Source organism: Polypterus senegalus, chromosome 8 (genome assembly GCF_016835505.1).
Source record: "Polypterus senegalus isolate Bchr_013 chromosome 8, ASM1683550v1, whole genome shotgun sequence".
Lineage (NCBI taxonomy): Eukaryota > Metazoa > Chordata > Cladistia > Polypteriformes > Polypteridae > Polypterus > Polypterus senegalus.
In genome coordinates this window covers 110,687,801-110,704,266 of record NC_053161.1, presented here as the reverse complement: position 1 = coordinate 110,704,266, position 16,466 = coordinate 110,687,801, and the positions used below count along the sequence as shown (strand labels likewise).

The window sequence follows — 16,466 nt, the reverse complement described above, 5'->3', positions numbered from 1 at the left end:
ACGTGGGAGGCGTGATGATGTCACACTAAACTCCGCCCCGGCGTTGAAGCTCATCTCCATTACAGTAAATGGAGAAAAACTGCTTCCAGTTATGACCATTACGCGTAGAATTTCGAGATAAATCCTGCCCAACTTTTGTAAGGAAGCTGTAAGGAATGAACCTGCCAAATTTCAGCCTTCCACCCACACGGGAAGTTGGAGAATTAGTGATGAGTGAGTGCTTTGCCTTTTATTAGTATAGATAAAAAACTGAGACATCACATGTACATAAGTATTCACAGCCTTTGCCATGAAGCTCAAAATTGAGCTCAGGTGCATCCTGTTTCCCCTGATCATCCTTGAGATGTTTCTGCAGCTTAATGGGAGTCCACCTGTGGTAAATTCAGTTGATTAGACATGATTTGGAAAGGCACACACCTGTCTATATAAGGTCCCATAGTTGACAGTTCATGTCAGAGCACAAACCAAGCATGAAGTCAAAGGAATTGTCTGTAGACCTCCGAGACAGGATTGTCTCGAGACACAAATCTGGTGAAGGTTACAGAAAAATTTCTGCTGCTTTGAAGGTCCCAATGAGCACAGTGGCCTCCATAATCTGCTAGTAGAAGAAGTTCGAAACCACTAGGACTCTTTCTAGAGCTGGCCGGCCATCTAAACAGAGCGATCGGGGTAGAAGGGCCTTAGTCAGGGAGGTGACCAAGAACCCGATGGTCACTCTGTCAGAGCTCCAGAGGTCCTCTGTGGAGAGAGGAGAAACTTCCAGAAGGACAACCATCTCTGCAGCAATCCACCAAACAGGCCTGTATGGTAGATTGGCCAGACTTAAGCCACTCCTTAGTAAAAGGCACATGGAAGCCAGCCTGGAGTTTGACAAAAGGCACCTGAAGGACTCTCAGACAAAATTCTCTGGTCTGATGAGACAAAGATTGAACTCTTTGGTGTGAATGCCAGGCGTCACGTTTGGAGGAAACCAGGCACCACTCATCACCAGGCCAATACCATCCCTACGGTGAAGCATGGTGGTGGCAGCATCATGTTGTGGGGATGTTTTTCAGCAGCAGGAACTGGGAGACGAGTCAGGATAAAGGGAAAGATGTCTGCAGCAATGTACAGAGACATCCTGGATGAAAACCTGCTCCAGAGCGCTCTTGACCTCAGACTGGGGCGACGGTTCATCATTCAGCAGGACAACGACCCTAAGCACACAGCCAAGATATCAAAGGAGTAGCTTCAGGACAACTCTATGAATGTCCTTGAGTGGCCCAGCCAGAGCCCAAACTTGAATCCGATTGAACATCTCTGGAGAGATCTTAAAATGGCTGTGCACTGATGCTTCCCATCCAGCCTGATGGAGCTTGAGAGATGCTGCAAAGAGGAATGGGCGAAACTGGCCAAGGATAGGTGTGATTGTTGTTATTGTTTACATCCCCCCTCAAGCGTACGCGGAGAGAGCGAGTGACATCATCCATTCCGCAGTTGTTAAGTTACAAAAGCAGTACACTGAGGCACTTGTGCTAATCTGGAGACTTTAACCATGTGACGCTGGCCAAAACATTACCTGCCTTCTCCCAGTATGTGGATTGTAACACCCGGGGAAATAGGACTATCGACCTTCTGTATACAAATGTTAAAGACGCATACAGCGCCACCCTGCTGCCTGCGCTTGGAAAAGCAGATCATAACCTGGTTCTGCCTCAGCCTCACTACAAACCAAGAGTGACGGCGCTGCCTACAACCACCCAATCACTCGAGAAGTGGTCCCCTGAGGCAGAGCAGGCTCTGAGAGACTGCTTTGGAACTACAAACTGTAATATACAGCTGGGGTCACATAGTGAGAACACTGAAGGGGCTGTTAACTGCACAACTGATTACATCAACTTCTGTATGGACATTGTAGTTCCAGTAAGAACAGTACACTGCTATGCTAACAAGCCATGGATTACAAGTGACATCAAAGGCCTTTTGAACCAGAAGAAAAGGGATTTTAAAGACCGTGATCAGCATGAGCTCAAGCGCATGCAGAAGGAACTCCGAGTCCAGCTCAGGGCGGCGAAAGAGCAGTACAGGAGAAAGCTGGAGCAGAAGTTGCAGAATAACAGCATGAAGGAAGTGTGGGATGGGATGAAGATTATCACTGGCTGCAGCTCGAGCGGGGTGCCACCATCGAGACAGACGTGGAGAGAGAAAACCAAATGAACAACTTCTTTAATAGGTTTGATCACCCTAACCCACTCTCACCTCGGAGTACTGCATTCTCCAACCATCCTTCTGTTGATACCAGCATAGGTGAGACATCCCCACCCACAATTACAGCAGCCCGTGTGACCAGAGAGCTGAGAAGATTTCGTGCCAGCAAACCAGCGGGTCCAGATGGAGTATCGCCATGACTGCTGAAGGCCTCTGCGTTGGAACTGGGTAGTCCTCTACAGCGCATCTTCAACCTGAGCCTAAAACAGGGGAGAGTCCCAAGGCTTTGGAAAACATCTTGTATCACCCCAGTCCCAAAGGTATCACGTCCTAGTGAGCTGAATGACTTCCGGCCTGTTGCTCTGACGTCACATGTGATGAAGACCATGGAGCGGCAGCTGCTTCACCACCTGAGGCCACAGGTCTGCCACGCCCTCGACCCTCTGCAGTTCGAATACCAGGAGAAGGTGGGATGCCATCATCTATATGCTACATCGATCCCTCTCCCACTTGGACAGAGGCAGTGGTGCTGTAAGAATTATTTTGGACTTCTCTAGTGCCTTCAACACCATCCAACCTCTGCTCCATAGAGACAAGCTGACTGAGATGGGAGTAGACTCACACCTGGTGGCATGGATCGTGGACCATCTTACAGACAGACCTCAATATGTGCGTCTTGGGAACAGCAGGTATGACATTGTGGTCAGCAACACAGGAGCGCCGCAGGGGACTGTACTTTCTCCGGTCCTGTTCAGCCTATATACATCAGACTTCCAATACGATTCGGAGTCCTGCCACATGCAAAAGTTCGCTGATGACACTGCTATTGTGGGCTGCATCAGGAGTGGGCAGGAGGAGGAGTACAGGAAGCTAATCAAAGACTTTGTTAAATGGTGTGATTCAAACAACTTACACCTTAACACCAGCAAGACCAAGGAGCTGGTGGTGGATTTTAGGAGGCCCAGGCCCCTCATGGACCCTGTGATCATCAGAGGTGACTGTGTACAGAGGGTGCAGACCTATAAATATCTGGGAGTGCAGCTAGATGACAAATTGGACTGGACTGCCAATACTGATGCTCTGTGTAAGAAAGGTCAGAGCCGACTATACTTTCTTAGAAGGTTGGCGTCCTTCAACATCTGCAATAAGATGCTGCAGATGTTCTACCAGACAGTTGTGGTGAGTGCCCTCTTCTAGCGGTGGTGTGCTGGGGAGGCAGCATAAAGATGAAAGACGCCTCACACCTGGACAAACTTGTTAAGAAAGCAGGCTCTATTGTAGGAGTAAAGTTGGACAGTTTAACATCTGTGGCAGAACGACAGGCATTAAGCAAACTCCTGTGAATCATGAAGAATCCACTGCATCCACTGAACAGTGTCATTTCCAGGCAGAGGAGTAGCTTCAGTGACAGACTTGTCACTGTCTTGTTCCACTGACAGACCGAGGAGATTGTTCCTCCCCCACACTATGCGACTCTTCAATTCCACCAGGGGGAGTAAATTCTAACATTACTCAAAGTTATTGTTATTGGAGGTAAAAAGTTTAGGGGTAATTGTTGACTGTAATCTGAATTTTAAATCGCATATTAATCAGATCACTAGGACAGCATTTTTTCACTTAAGAAACTTAAGTAAAGTTAGACCTCTTATATCACCGAAAGATGCTGAGAAATTAGTTCACGCCTATGTTTTCAGTAGACTAGATTACTGTAATGCACTCCTCTCAGGACTACCCAAGAAAGACATAAATCGTTTGCAACTAGTGCAGAATGCAGCTGCTAGAATCCTAACTAGGAAAAGAAAATCTGAACACATTACTTCAGTTTTGATGGCACTACACTGGTTACCAGTGTCATTCAGGATTGACTTTAAAATTCTGCTCATGGTTTATAAAGCCTTAAATAATCTCGCCCCATCTTATATATCGGAATGTCTGATACCTTATATTCAAAACCGTAACCTTAGATCCTCAAATGAGTGTCTCCTTAGAATTCCAAGAACAAAACTTAAAAGAAGTGGTGAGGCGGCCTTCTGCTGCTATGCACCTAAAATCTGGAATAGCCTGCCAATAGGAATTCGCCAGGCTAATACGGTAGAGCAGTTTAAAACATTGCTGAAAACATATTACTTTAACATGGCCTTTTTATAACTTCAATTTAACTTAATTTAACTTAATCCTGATACTCTGTATGTTCAATTTCCTCATAATAACTATTCATGGTGGCTCTAAAATCCGTACTGACCCCTACTCTCTTTTTCTGTTTCTTTTTCCGGTTTCTTTGTGGTGGTGGCCTGCGCCACCTCCACCTACTCAAAGTTTCATGATGCTCCAACAATGATGGATTAAAAGGCAGAAGTCTACGTGACCATCATCATCAAGACCTTCCGTGAGAACCCTAAATCCAAAGAGGACTGTTTCATTTATGTTAGGTAGAATGCCCAGAGGGGACTGGGCAGTCTCATGGTCTGGAATCCCTACAGATTTTATTTTTTTCTCCAGCCCTCTGGAGTTTTTTTTGTTTTTTCTGTCCCCCCTGGCCATTGGACCTTACTCTTATTCGATGTTAATTAATTTTGATTTATTTTGTTTTCTTATTGTGTCTTTTATCTTTCTATTCTTTATTATGTAAAGCACTTTGAGCTACTGTTTGTATGAAAATGTGCTATATAAATAAATGTTGTTGTTGTCTGCTTTTACATGCATTTTTATTACTATTCAATTTAATATTGTTTTTTTGTATCAGTATACTGCTGCTGGATTATGTGAATTTCCCCTTGGAATTAATAAAGCATCTATCTATCTATCTAAAAATAGTAAAAAGTGTCCAGGGAGTTATTCCACATAAAAGAAAGTGGTAGAAGTGATCAGTGAAATAGTGAAAAAGGGGAAAAAAAAAAAAAGGTAAAAAGATAAAGTCATACTTGGAGCTGCTGGAATGGCTGCCACTTGTGTGGCGCCGGAAATGGGGGTCTCCGGAAATGGGGGTCTCTTAGTCAAAAGTTTAAACTGTGCTCTATGACAAGACAGAGATGACAGTACTGTCTCACAATTAAAAGAATGCAAACATATCTTCCTCTTCAAAGGAGTGCGCGTCAGGAGCAGAGAATGTCAGAGAGAGAGAGAGAGAAAGAGAGACAAAAGCAAACAATCAAAAATCAATAGGGCTGTTCGGGCTTTTAAGTCTGCGAAGCAACGCCGGACAAAGCATCTGCAAGGAAGGGAGCAATGCGAAGGTAGTCTTTCAGCATTTTTTAGAGGAGCATTCGTATTCTCTAGGCCAGTGTGCGAACAGCCCCTCTGCTCACACCCCCTCCATCGGGAGCAGAGCATGTCAGAGTGAGTGAGAGACAGAGAAAAGCAAACAATCAAAAATCAATACGTGCTGTTCGGGCTTTCAAGTATGTGAAGCACCGTGCGGGAAGCATATCGTATATCATTGAGGAGTTTTATTTAATACGTAATACGTGTTCTGATTGGGTAGCTTCTCAGCCATCCTCCAATAGCGTCCCTTGTATGAAATTAACAGGGCAAACCAACTGAGGAAGCATGTACCAAAAATTAAAAGACTCGTTGTCAGCAGAAATCTGCGAACCAGCGAAAAATCCGTGATATATATTTAGATATGCTTACATTTAAAATACGCAATGGAGTGAAGCCGCGAAAGTCGAAGCGTGATATAGCGTGGGATCACTGTAATAGAAATAAACCTGATGCATTATAATTAAAAGTCAAGACGGAGGTAAAGAATTTAGGGTTAACTATTGACTCTGACCTGAATTTTAAATAACATATTAATCAGATGACTAGGACAGCATTTTTTCACTTAAGAAATATAGCAAAAGTTAAACCTCTTATAACATTGCAAGATGCTGAGAAATTAGTTCACGCTTTTGTTTTCAGTCGGCTAGATTACTGTAACGCACTCCTCTCAGGACTACCCAAAAAATACATCAGTCGATTGCAATTAATGCAGAATGCAGTTGCTAAAATCTTAACTAGGAAAAGAAAATCTGAGCACATCTCTCCAGTTTTGATGTCACTACATTAGTTACCCGTACCATGTAGAATTGACTTAAAATACTACTAATGGTTTACAAAGCTTTAAATAATCTCGCTCCATCCTATTTTTTAGAATGTCTTTCACCTTACACTCCAAATCGTAACCTTAGAGCTTCAAATGAGTGTCTGGTTATTATTCCAAGTGCTAAACTTAAAAGTGGTGAGGTAGCCTTCTGCTGTTATGCACCCAAAATCTAGAATAGCTTGCCAACAGGAATTTGCCAGGATAATATAGTGGAGCACTTTAAAGAATTGCTAAAAACACATTACTTTAACATGGCTTCCTCATAGCTTCATTTTACTTTAATCTTGATACTCTGTATATTCAATTAATTATTACTATCATTTATGGTGGCTCTGGAATCTGTACTAACCCCTACTTTTTCTGATGTTCTTCAATGAGGACTGATTGAGGTCATTTATGTTAGGTAGAATGTCTAAAGGGGGCTGGGAGGTCTCGTGGTCTCGGAACCCCTGCAGATTTTAGTTTATTTTTTTCTCTCTAGCCATCTGGATTTTTTTTTTGTTTTTTCTGTCCTCCCTGGCCATCGGACCTTACTTTTATACTATGTTAATTAGTATTGCCTAATTTTATTTTCTTATATATTTTGTCTTTTTTTCTCTTTCTTTATTCTGTAAAGCACTTTGAGCTACATCATCTGTAAGAAAATGTATTATATAAAATAAATGTTGTTGTCAAGTAGGCACAATACATAGAAAAAAAGGCATTGTGCTCCGTGGTTACTCCCTCAGGTGGGTGTTAGCATATCATAATCTCTTGGACCAATAGCACAAGTTTTCCGCATTTGAGTTATACGACCGACATTATAAAATACCAGAAATTATACAGTAAAATCAAGTCCTGACTTATCTGCGGGAAAACTTAAACACAAGTATATACGGTAATAATAATTACTAGAGGTGTGTTTTTAGATTATGCCATTTAGCTCTATGCTGACTGGTGTTTTTAAAATGCTTTGTACTGATCATGTGCAAATGAACCAAGCTGATTAAAGGAAACTTTCTGTTAGATTTCTTCAGTTTGTTACGCTGTATTAACAAGAGCACCCAGGACTCCACTGGTTTGTTTAAATAAAGGACGTTCATGTTTTAAGTTCACATACAACAATGGCTCAAGACTTTATTACTTACTAAGTTTTTTCTGCATGATGTGAAATATATTAAACCCACACATTTCAACTAAAAATACAGTTTGAATTTTTTCATCTCTGCATACAACTACATTACCCATATTCTAATTCTGGTGATTGGCAATTCTTTACACAATTCTTTCACACTTTTCATTTTAAACTTGTATCCTGTAGACTTGTGTCATTATAAATAATACTATACATCCTCTCTATACTACACTATCATTTTGTAACTTTAGCCAGCAAATTATTCAGCAGAATTGCGTCAAGAAACATTATAGGGGTTCCTTCAAAACTACAGCAATATGTCTTTATAATGCCTCAGAGACAGCTCTGACAGTCCATTGATTTTTTTTTAATTTCTCCCACTTTTTTCTATTTCTTGTGTGTATTTTTCTTGGCAGAGTTTTTTCTGACTTATTTTCTCTCTCAACAATCTACAAACGTTACCAATACTCTTGGAACAAATAAAGTACCGTCTACCTATCTTTCTTTACACACTGATGCCCTGCTGCAATTCTGTTTTGTGTATACCACCATCTAATTCTGTCACCTTCTTATTTTGTGTAATCCCTCTTACAATTTTCTCAGCTACACTACAGGGACAGTGTGCGGATGACAATATTTCACATTAAAATTTTTTTTTTTTTTTACTAAACAAAGAGTTGGCAGAACTTGCTAGTAAATGATCAGTTGGTGTACACAGAGAAATGAACACTGAGCACTATACAAGCCTTTGTGGAGCTTTTTTCCTGTTGTAATTTAATAACGAAACCATAATGTTCTCAAAGACAGGGAATGATATATTTAATACCATGAACCCATAACTAAGGTACTCATCATACTGAGACATTGCATTTAGGATTTAGTAAGAGGGATTAAATTATAGTATATAATTCAGTGCCCTAGATGATATAAACTACTGCCCACACATGTAAACGCCATACACAAATGACAGAGTAGCATGAATATACCAGAGTTATTCATATAAATTTTAATTCCCAAAGTTACTGCATTAAATGTCTCTTAGTTTGACTAAGTAGCATAGTATGTCAGGTTATTCACTTCTGCTGGACAAACTCACCATCATACAGAAACTGTGCATAATTATCACAATTTATAATATGAATATTTAAAAATGTACTTCAAAATATGATAAAACATAAAATAGGAATAAAAATGGCAGATTTGTATTTACCATCTTTCTTTCCTTGTAGGAGCCTCTGGACAAGACTAGAAAACCAGGGACTTCGTGTGTGAGGGCCGAGTGCAGCAAACCACATTTGCCAATCAAGACGCGGTTGATGAGGGATGACTATTGGAGTAGTAATGCTTACGTTTCCAGGCTTATACATGAAGTCAATTTCCTGAAAAGGAGGAAATCACTCGTAAAGACAACATAAAATCACTTGTAAAGATAACATTCACACTGTTTTTTTTTTATCTAGTAAATGTTATTAGACAGGAAAGAGTATTTTACATACAGCAAATGAAAACTGTTGACAGGAAGTGTTTGGTTAAGAATGTAAAGGCGTCCAGAACATAGAGAACTTGTGTGTAAGTCTAGAATTATAAAAGAAATCAAACTTTTTTTGGACACAAAACTATTTACCAATTTCAACATATTTGTAAATGCTGTAGCTAGAAAATAGGGCCTGACTGGAGACACACATAATAAAACAGGTGCATTTATAAGCACAAATATAATATTCCAAATACATACTTTAGAAGAAACATGAAATTAATAAAAAGAGCTTTGTAGTGCTATGTACTTTTTTGTAAGCGTACTAAGAGAATGATATAAAATATCTTTTTTTTTCCCACTTTTCTCATGAATACGAAAATTACTCTACAGCAAGAGTATGTCATTTAATGGTGAAATCGGAACAGCCAAAACTCAAGGAAAAGCACAGAATTTACAAATAGACATGATAAAGAAAACTTATGAATGACATGAGCCTCAGTTAGCAAGAGCTGACATGACATAAACATACACAACATTCTGTATTGCTAATACCAGTATCATGCTACATGAATCAACATGATGTCTAGTTTGAGAACATATAAAATTTAATGACTGCATTTACAGAAACTTGTGGCCCCCAAATGCGCCAAACTGTGTTGGTGGTGACTGATTACTTAACTCCCTTATGATCTCAAGTATGTTATTTTGCCACAAAGGTATCTTAAGACGATCAGATTTTGATGAACAATCAATATGAACTTCCATAGTTAAGTTCAGCCGCAATCTTAGTCCGGCTATTTATTTTTTTTTCTCAACAGACAAATATTGTCACTGATGGTATCATAAAACATATGGTCATAGATGCATATTACAGTTGTCCATAGTCTTCACTGATTTTCTTTAGATTATGTGAATGAAGCCTTTGACTGAATAATCATTGGACAAGTCATGTAGTGAGATGTGGGCTTAAGACATGCTCTGCATTCCTACTCTAGCTTTGTTGGTTTTTACTGTTTGTTTTTAGTAAGCAGGAGCAATTATCTTGTTTTTGTAATCATTGTATTTATGAATAAAATGCATCAATATGCTGTTTCATAAAATGAGTTTGGCTAACTTACTTTTACTAAGCCTAGATCTGGAAACTTATCCAGGGCAAGGTAAATACTGGAAACAAGCATCAAAGCAAGTGTCTTATTTCTTGTTTTCTGGCTAAAAGTGAAGTTGTCAGTTAAACAATATTCTCAAATTCTCTACACATCTAGTCTTCATGCTGCACAGTAAGAGAGTGAAAATGTTTGAAAACAATTACACAATCTCTCAAATCTGCTGTGAATTTATACAGATGGATAGGGCAATCGAAGGTTTTTCAGCACCACTGATAACATCCCACTGGGTCTGGGGCTTTAATATTACGATAAATATTAGACAAAACATAGCCTGCTTTTATTTGAATAAGTGTAGGTTCTGCCCTTAAAACAGTATGGACAATAGTGTCTAGGAAAGAAATTACAGGAGCTGAGTGCACCATATATATATCGTCCTCAATCATAAATTGTTCAACTGAACTTGAAGTTGAAGAAAAGAGATGCATCTTGGGCAGAAATTAAAACAATAGTTCCTTTAATCAATCCTATAGGCTGACAGTCACAGAGAAGAAGCATCTGATTGCCATATTTGCTTATAAACCACATTATGCACCTAACTTTATTAGAATTGAGGACTGCAATTATGGTATTTTCTTTTTATGCCATATACTACGTATAAACATTTTATGTACCTATTTTATTACAGTATAGATTTTTATGAGGATTTTATTTATCTGTTTTTAATTTTAACTTCATTGAACAATAAGCCTATAAATTGTTTTTAATAAAAATGATTAAGTAAGAACCTGTATTCTGCAATGCCATGGTTAATATTTTAATAATGAATATAAGACTTGACAAATCTGGATATGCAGGAGCGGAGTACTTTATAAAAAAAAAAAAAAAAAGAACAAAAAAAAGGGTAAAGAAAAAATAAAAATCAGAATAGGACAATTCCAGCAACATGAAAACGTGAACAGCCCCAAAAAGCCTGCTTAGAGCATCTCTACCATTCAAGTAAAAATACATCAAAAGTAACACCATAATACTTTCATATTCTCTGCCTCAAGTTCTGAAAGAGAATATTGTTATGCGTCTTTAGGTTTGTATAATCCTTCTATAATTTTATTATTATACATTTTCTTCATACTTTAAAGGGTAATTGAATAAATTAAAGTTATAATTTGTGATACTGTGTGAATAAAGTATTAAATAATTGTGCATGACCGCTTCTAAAAAGCTTTCATTTATTTGTATAGAATTTTTTCCTCTTACTGTCCATGTTTCCTTATCATAACTGCCTTCCAGTACTACTTCTGGTCGACCACCAATGCCAGTCATTGATCTGAAAAGACCATATGAATTCACCAACTGGTAGCGATCCACAGCTTCATACATTTTCCTTACTGCTGGCCAAAGTCTGCTATTGGCATCATATTCAATGTAGGTAAATGGAACCTAAAATTTGTGAAAAAAAAAAAAAGAGAAAGAAAAAGGAATTCACATAAAAACGCTAAATTAATCCAAAAAATACTGTAAAATGACCGTCTTTTTAATAATTTGATGTTACATACATTTAACCTTTTCATTTAGGCATTTGGGACAGTCATTAAATAAAACTGTACTCTCTCCACTCTATTTTCAAATTTTACTTGATAAATTGAATCTGGCAGTAATCTTTGGAATCAGTTTGTTTTTTTATTCCTATAATTAGTGCAAAAACAATTTAAAACATTAATTTAAAATGCTCTATGAAATTAAAAATAAAAATAAGTTTCTCACCAAGCTAACAGTGAACATGCTAGCAGCTGCAACAGCAAAAACAGCCCACTGGATAGTGGCCCACATTTTCCAGAAGAATCCTTTTACACAAGCACAACTGGAGGAAAAAAATATTCTGATAAGGCAAGAATTCATAAGGTAAGATACAAAGATATTCTATATAACCTTATAGAGTTTTGTTTACTTGAGAATTGGCAGCATTCCCTGGAGAATAAAATCAACAGACTGACTGGCTTCTGCACAAATGTCAACCTCAATTCAATATATTTCAGCTGTGTTCATTGGCAAAGTGTATGTGTAAGTTTCAATGACACGAAAATGCCTTAATAAAAATTTGGGCAATATGGGTATATGTGTATAGATATTATGCTGCATATATCAAACAATGAAATTAAGGAATGTTCAATGTGTGCTACATGTCATGTACAAGAGTGGAACCTTGGATTACTAATAGCTGGGATAAAGAGAGCAGTGACTACACCAAACATCATTCTGTTTTCACTGCAGAAACAGTATGATCAATCTTACAGCTCATTCAAAATAAAATACTTGTAATGAAATTGGAACAATTCACATGGAAGGCAATCGAACATCAGATATACACTCAATCTTTGTTCACCTAATGTTAGCCAATTATCATCAAGATTTGAATCTCCAAAGTACTATTTACTACAGTGCTTAACAACTTATTTTATGTATGAATGTTTTCTGTATTAAGAAAAACCATTTGCATGAAATGTGTTTACGTCTTAGGTCACAATGGATACTAAAATCATGCTCTAGAGAACTTTCATTCCCCCCGCCACCAACTTAAGAAGGAAAACACTGCACATCTGAACAGTTATTAGGGCTACTTTAAATCAATGACCAAGTGTGTGTTGCCTCAATGGGCAGTTTTCAAGAACTTTATCTAAATGGAGACATCTAATTGACTCATTGTTTATAATACATTTTATTATGTTTCCATTCAGGGTTGTTGCCCCAACTCTTTTTTTTGTTTTTGTTTATTCTTTGTTATTTATATTACACTAGCCAACACGCGGCGCAGCATACACCGCATAATTATTTATTGATGTGTGAACACTTCCTGAAAGACACAGTTGTCCAAATGGGGAGGGTTTGAGGATACAACTGTCAGTGAATGAAAAGATGGAACTCTGGAGAGAGCAACATACAATTGTCCGTGACTGAAAACAGGTTTTGGCAGATACAAGCATATCTTTTTGAAAGTTTGGCCCTGTGCCTTATTAATTGTCATTGCAAACGCTAATCTAACAGGAAATTGTCTGTGTATAAAAGTAAAAGGCAAATTTGAATCTGATGGGGTCAGTGAAATTCGGGGAATAAGGACAGTTTGTGAGGTAGCAGATGTGATAGTCTTACACTCCAGTACATTGCGGTGAATGCTGGTAAGAGAAAGTCTAGTGCCATTACAGAGACGGATCTCCTCAACCATGTGCAAATCCATTGAACACAAACATTTTTCTGCAGCCATGCTGATGTGACGTCACCTTCCCACTATCCTCTTACTGAAAAACATTTACAAATGCATTTCACACCAGAATTTCAATGCAACATTTGCTCAAAAACATTCACGCTCCAGAAATATCTCAAAGCACATTTAAACACACACTGCACTGAACAAACGTATTCCAAACAGGTCTCTCAATGCACTATTTGTTCGAAAACGTTCCGACTGCAGAGATATCTCAACGCACATTTTAAATTACACTCCCAGCCAAACACTCATCTGCAGTGAGTAAACAACGTTTCGAGTTTACAATGCTCATTCCCATAAAAACTTTAAAAAATTCAGACATCATTGTTTCAGCTTATGCCATTAGCGTCATACTTACAGACTACGTGGGCACACTATTTTGGCTATGTGCAGTGGAAGAATAAACAGTAATGCAGTGTATGAATGATGGAGTTGGCGAACTACTTTCGTTGCGTGAGGAGGAAATGTTCCGTTTGTGTGGCTTTGTTTGGTAACACTGTGGTCCTTATCATGGATCCTAAACGAAAGTCAGAGTCTTCAGATGGTAGTGCTTAGAAGAAGAGGAAAGCAATAACGATGGAAGTGAAATTAGACATTGTAAACAGCTATTTTTGGAGAATTTTTTTTTTTTTTTTTACACACTCATTTTTTCTGTTACTACAGTACAGTATATTTATGTCCTTTTCTTTTTTCTGTGGCTTAGTTGTGTTTTTGTGTTTCAGATTATAATTTTGCAAAAGTGTTAGGCTAGATAAGTGACTTAGGCTAGGGTGTGTTTCGACTTACACCAAAATTCGGGTTACATCACTGTTGTAGGAATGGAACTATGTCGTAACGCGAGGACCCCCTGTATTTAATTTCAAAAATAATTTTTTTATTTTTGAGATTCCCTTTGCAAGCAGTAATATCACCACATACATATACTATAATTTTATATTTATTTTTTATATCTCCTGACATGGACTTAGTATTTTTTCATGGAATTCTTACCCTACTGATTTTTTGAAATACAGCCGAAGTCACTAGACATGTGACACAGAGGTGGTAGGCAGCATAACCAACATGATGCCCTCCGAAATGCCACCTACTCTAAATTATGATGCAAATCCATATTCCTCTTATACTAAATCTACCACCAATAACAAGGCTTCTCAAAACAAACTGAAATTCATGAAACACCTACAGCACAACCCACATACTGTACAAACAATACGTCTGGTCAAATTCTGCAGAAATATCAAGGCACTGCAGAAACCCTACGCTAACCAGGTTGGGGAAGAAGCTGCGATCATATATGAGAGAGATAAAGTAATTAGAGGAGAAAAAAAGCAGAGTGCATGGTTTATATATAATTAAAAAAACATGCAAAATATGTGACAGAGCCAAAAATTTTTAAAATCTGCCCTGTCTACCCCAGAGAGACAGTATGTTGTGTACCAGTTTGCACACAATCGACTCATCTCTACCTTGTAGATGCTTAAGTTAAGATTTTGGTAAGGGTTATTGACATTCTTTCGCAAGTAGGAAACTGATCCACAATGTAACAGATAACTAAGTGGGATTAGTTTTCATCTTGTTACCACACAAAAGTATTTCCACAAGTAGTGTATGGTCTCATTTGAAGAATTATTTCCTCCATCTATTCTCTTTTCCTTACTGTACAAGCTGAAAAGCAAGAATATGCTTGGAAAGTTTGATGGAAATTAAATTTAAACAGGGAAACTTATTCAATGTCAGTGGAAATTACTTTTTTCTACATTTTAAACTTAGACAATACCTAGCTGAAAGTTACTTAGACATCAATTAGTTTCTTACACTTTACAATCAAATTGTAACAATGTTTTTGTTACTCTGTTTTGAACATTGTATTGTATATGTTCGTATATTTACTACTGGAATTTAGCAATGTAATATCACAGTGTTTGATGCCCCATTCTGATGAAAGTTTACATATACTCCTTGTCTCTCACATCTGAAACACAAACAGCAAAAGGCTATCACTCTATCCTAGTATGTCTGCCTTCTTGGCCAGAGGCTGCTGGGATATACTCCAGTCTCTTCCTACCCTGAACTGGAGTAAGTGGGTTTAATCAGTTAAATGAACAGTAGTGGTCAAATGTTTAGCAGCGACATAAATGTGTTTTGCAAACTTTACTGCTTCAGGATTTTCAGATTATTTTTTATATGTTTCTATGGTATACTGTATTTTCATTATAAACATTTCCATAAGTTTCAAGGGCTTTTATTGGCAAACATCATACTTATGAAAAATAGTCGATATTTACAATGTTGACCCTTCTTCATAACTTCTGCAGTTCGTTCTGCCATGCTAGATATCAGCTTCTGTGCCAAATCCTAACAGATGGTGATCTATTCTTGCCTTTTTAGTGCTTGTCCACCTGCTTTTTGAGAATTAAACACAGGTTCTCAATGGAATAAAGATCTGGGGAGTTTCTTGGCCACTGGTCCAAACATTCAAAGACATGATCTCCGAGCTACTTAGTTATCACTTTTGTCTTGTGACATGGTGCTCTGTCATGCTGGAAAATACACAGATCATCACCAAAATGCACCTGGATTATTGGGAGAAGTTGCTCTTGGCGGATGTTTTGATACCATTCTTCATTTATGACAATGTTCTTGGGCAGAATTGTGAGAGGACCCACTCCCTTGGATAAGAAGCAACCTCACACATGGATTGTCTCTGGATGCTTCACTGTTTAGGCACGACACAGGACTCACCTTTTCCTTCTCTGGACAATCAATTTTGCAGATGTCCCAAACAGTCATAAGGAAGATTCATCTGAAAAAAATATTTTGCACCAGTCTTCTGCTGTCCAATCCTAGCACTTCCTGCAGAATTTCAGTCTGTCCTTGATGTTTTTCTTCTTGACACAAAGGCCATTGTCCAAATGTCTTTGCCTCGGTGTATGTGCAGATGCACTCACCCTCACCTGCTACCAATACAGTGCAAGCTCTGCACTGGAGGCAACACGATTCTGTAGCAGACACCTCAGGAGGAGATGGTCCTGGTGCCTGCTAGGACTTTTAGCTGATCATTTTGTGCCACGGCCAAAATAAGTGAAACTGGGTTAATGTGATAAAGTTAACTGTTTATGTTAATAAAGTTCTTTGCAATGAATTAATATGTTTTGGTACAATAATATAAAAACATTGCAAATTTCCACCACAAAGACTGAAGCCACAAATTTTGCAAAGCACAACATTTGTGTCACTGC

At 38.3% G+C, this 16,466-nt stretch overlaps 1 protein-coding gene across 1 annotated transcript in view; it reads right to left on the bottom strand.

Moving 5' to 3' along the window:
• lmf2a (lipase maturation factor 2a) overlaps positions 1 to 16,466 on the bottom strand; it is an 84,333-nt gene that overhangs the window by 22,268 nt on the left and 45,599 nt on the right. Inside the window, exons 9-11 of the mRNA XM_039761600.1 lie at positions 11,730 to 11,826; positions 11,223 to 11,405; positions 8,596 to 8,764 (exon numbers count right to left, since the gene is read on the bottom strand). Coding sequence (XP_039617534.1) covers positions 8,596 to 8,764; positions 11,223 to 11,405; positions 11,730 to 11,826 — 449 coding nt within the window. The remainder of the gene's footprint in view (positions 1 to 8,595; positions 8,765 to 11,222; positions 11,406 to 11,729; positions 11,827 to 16,466) is intronic.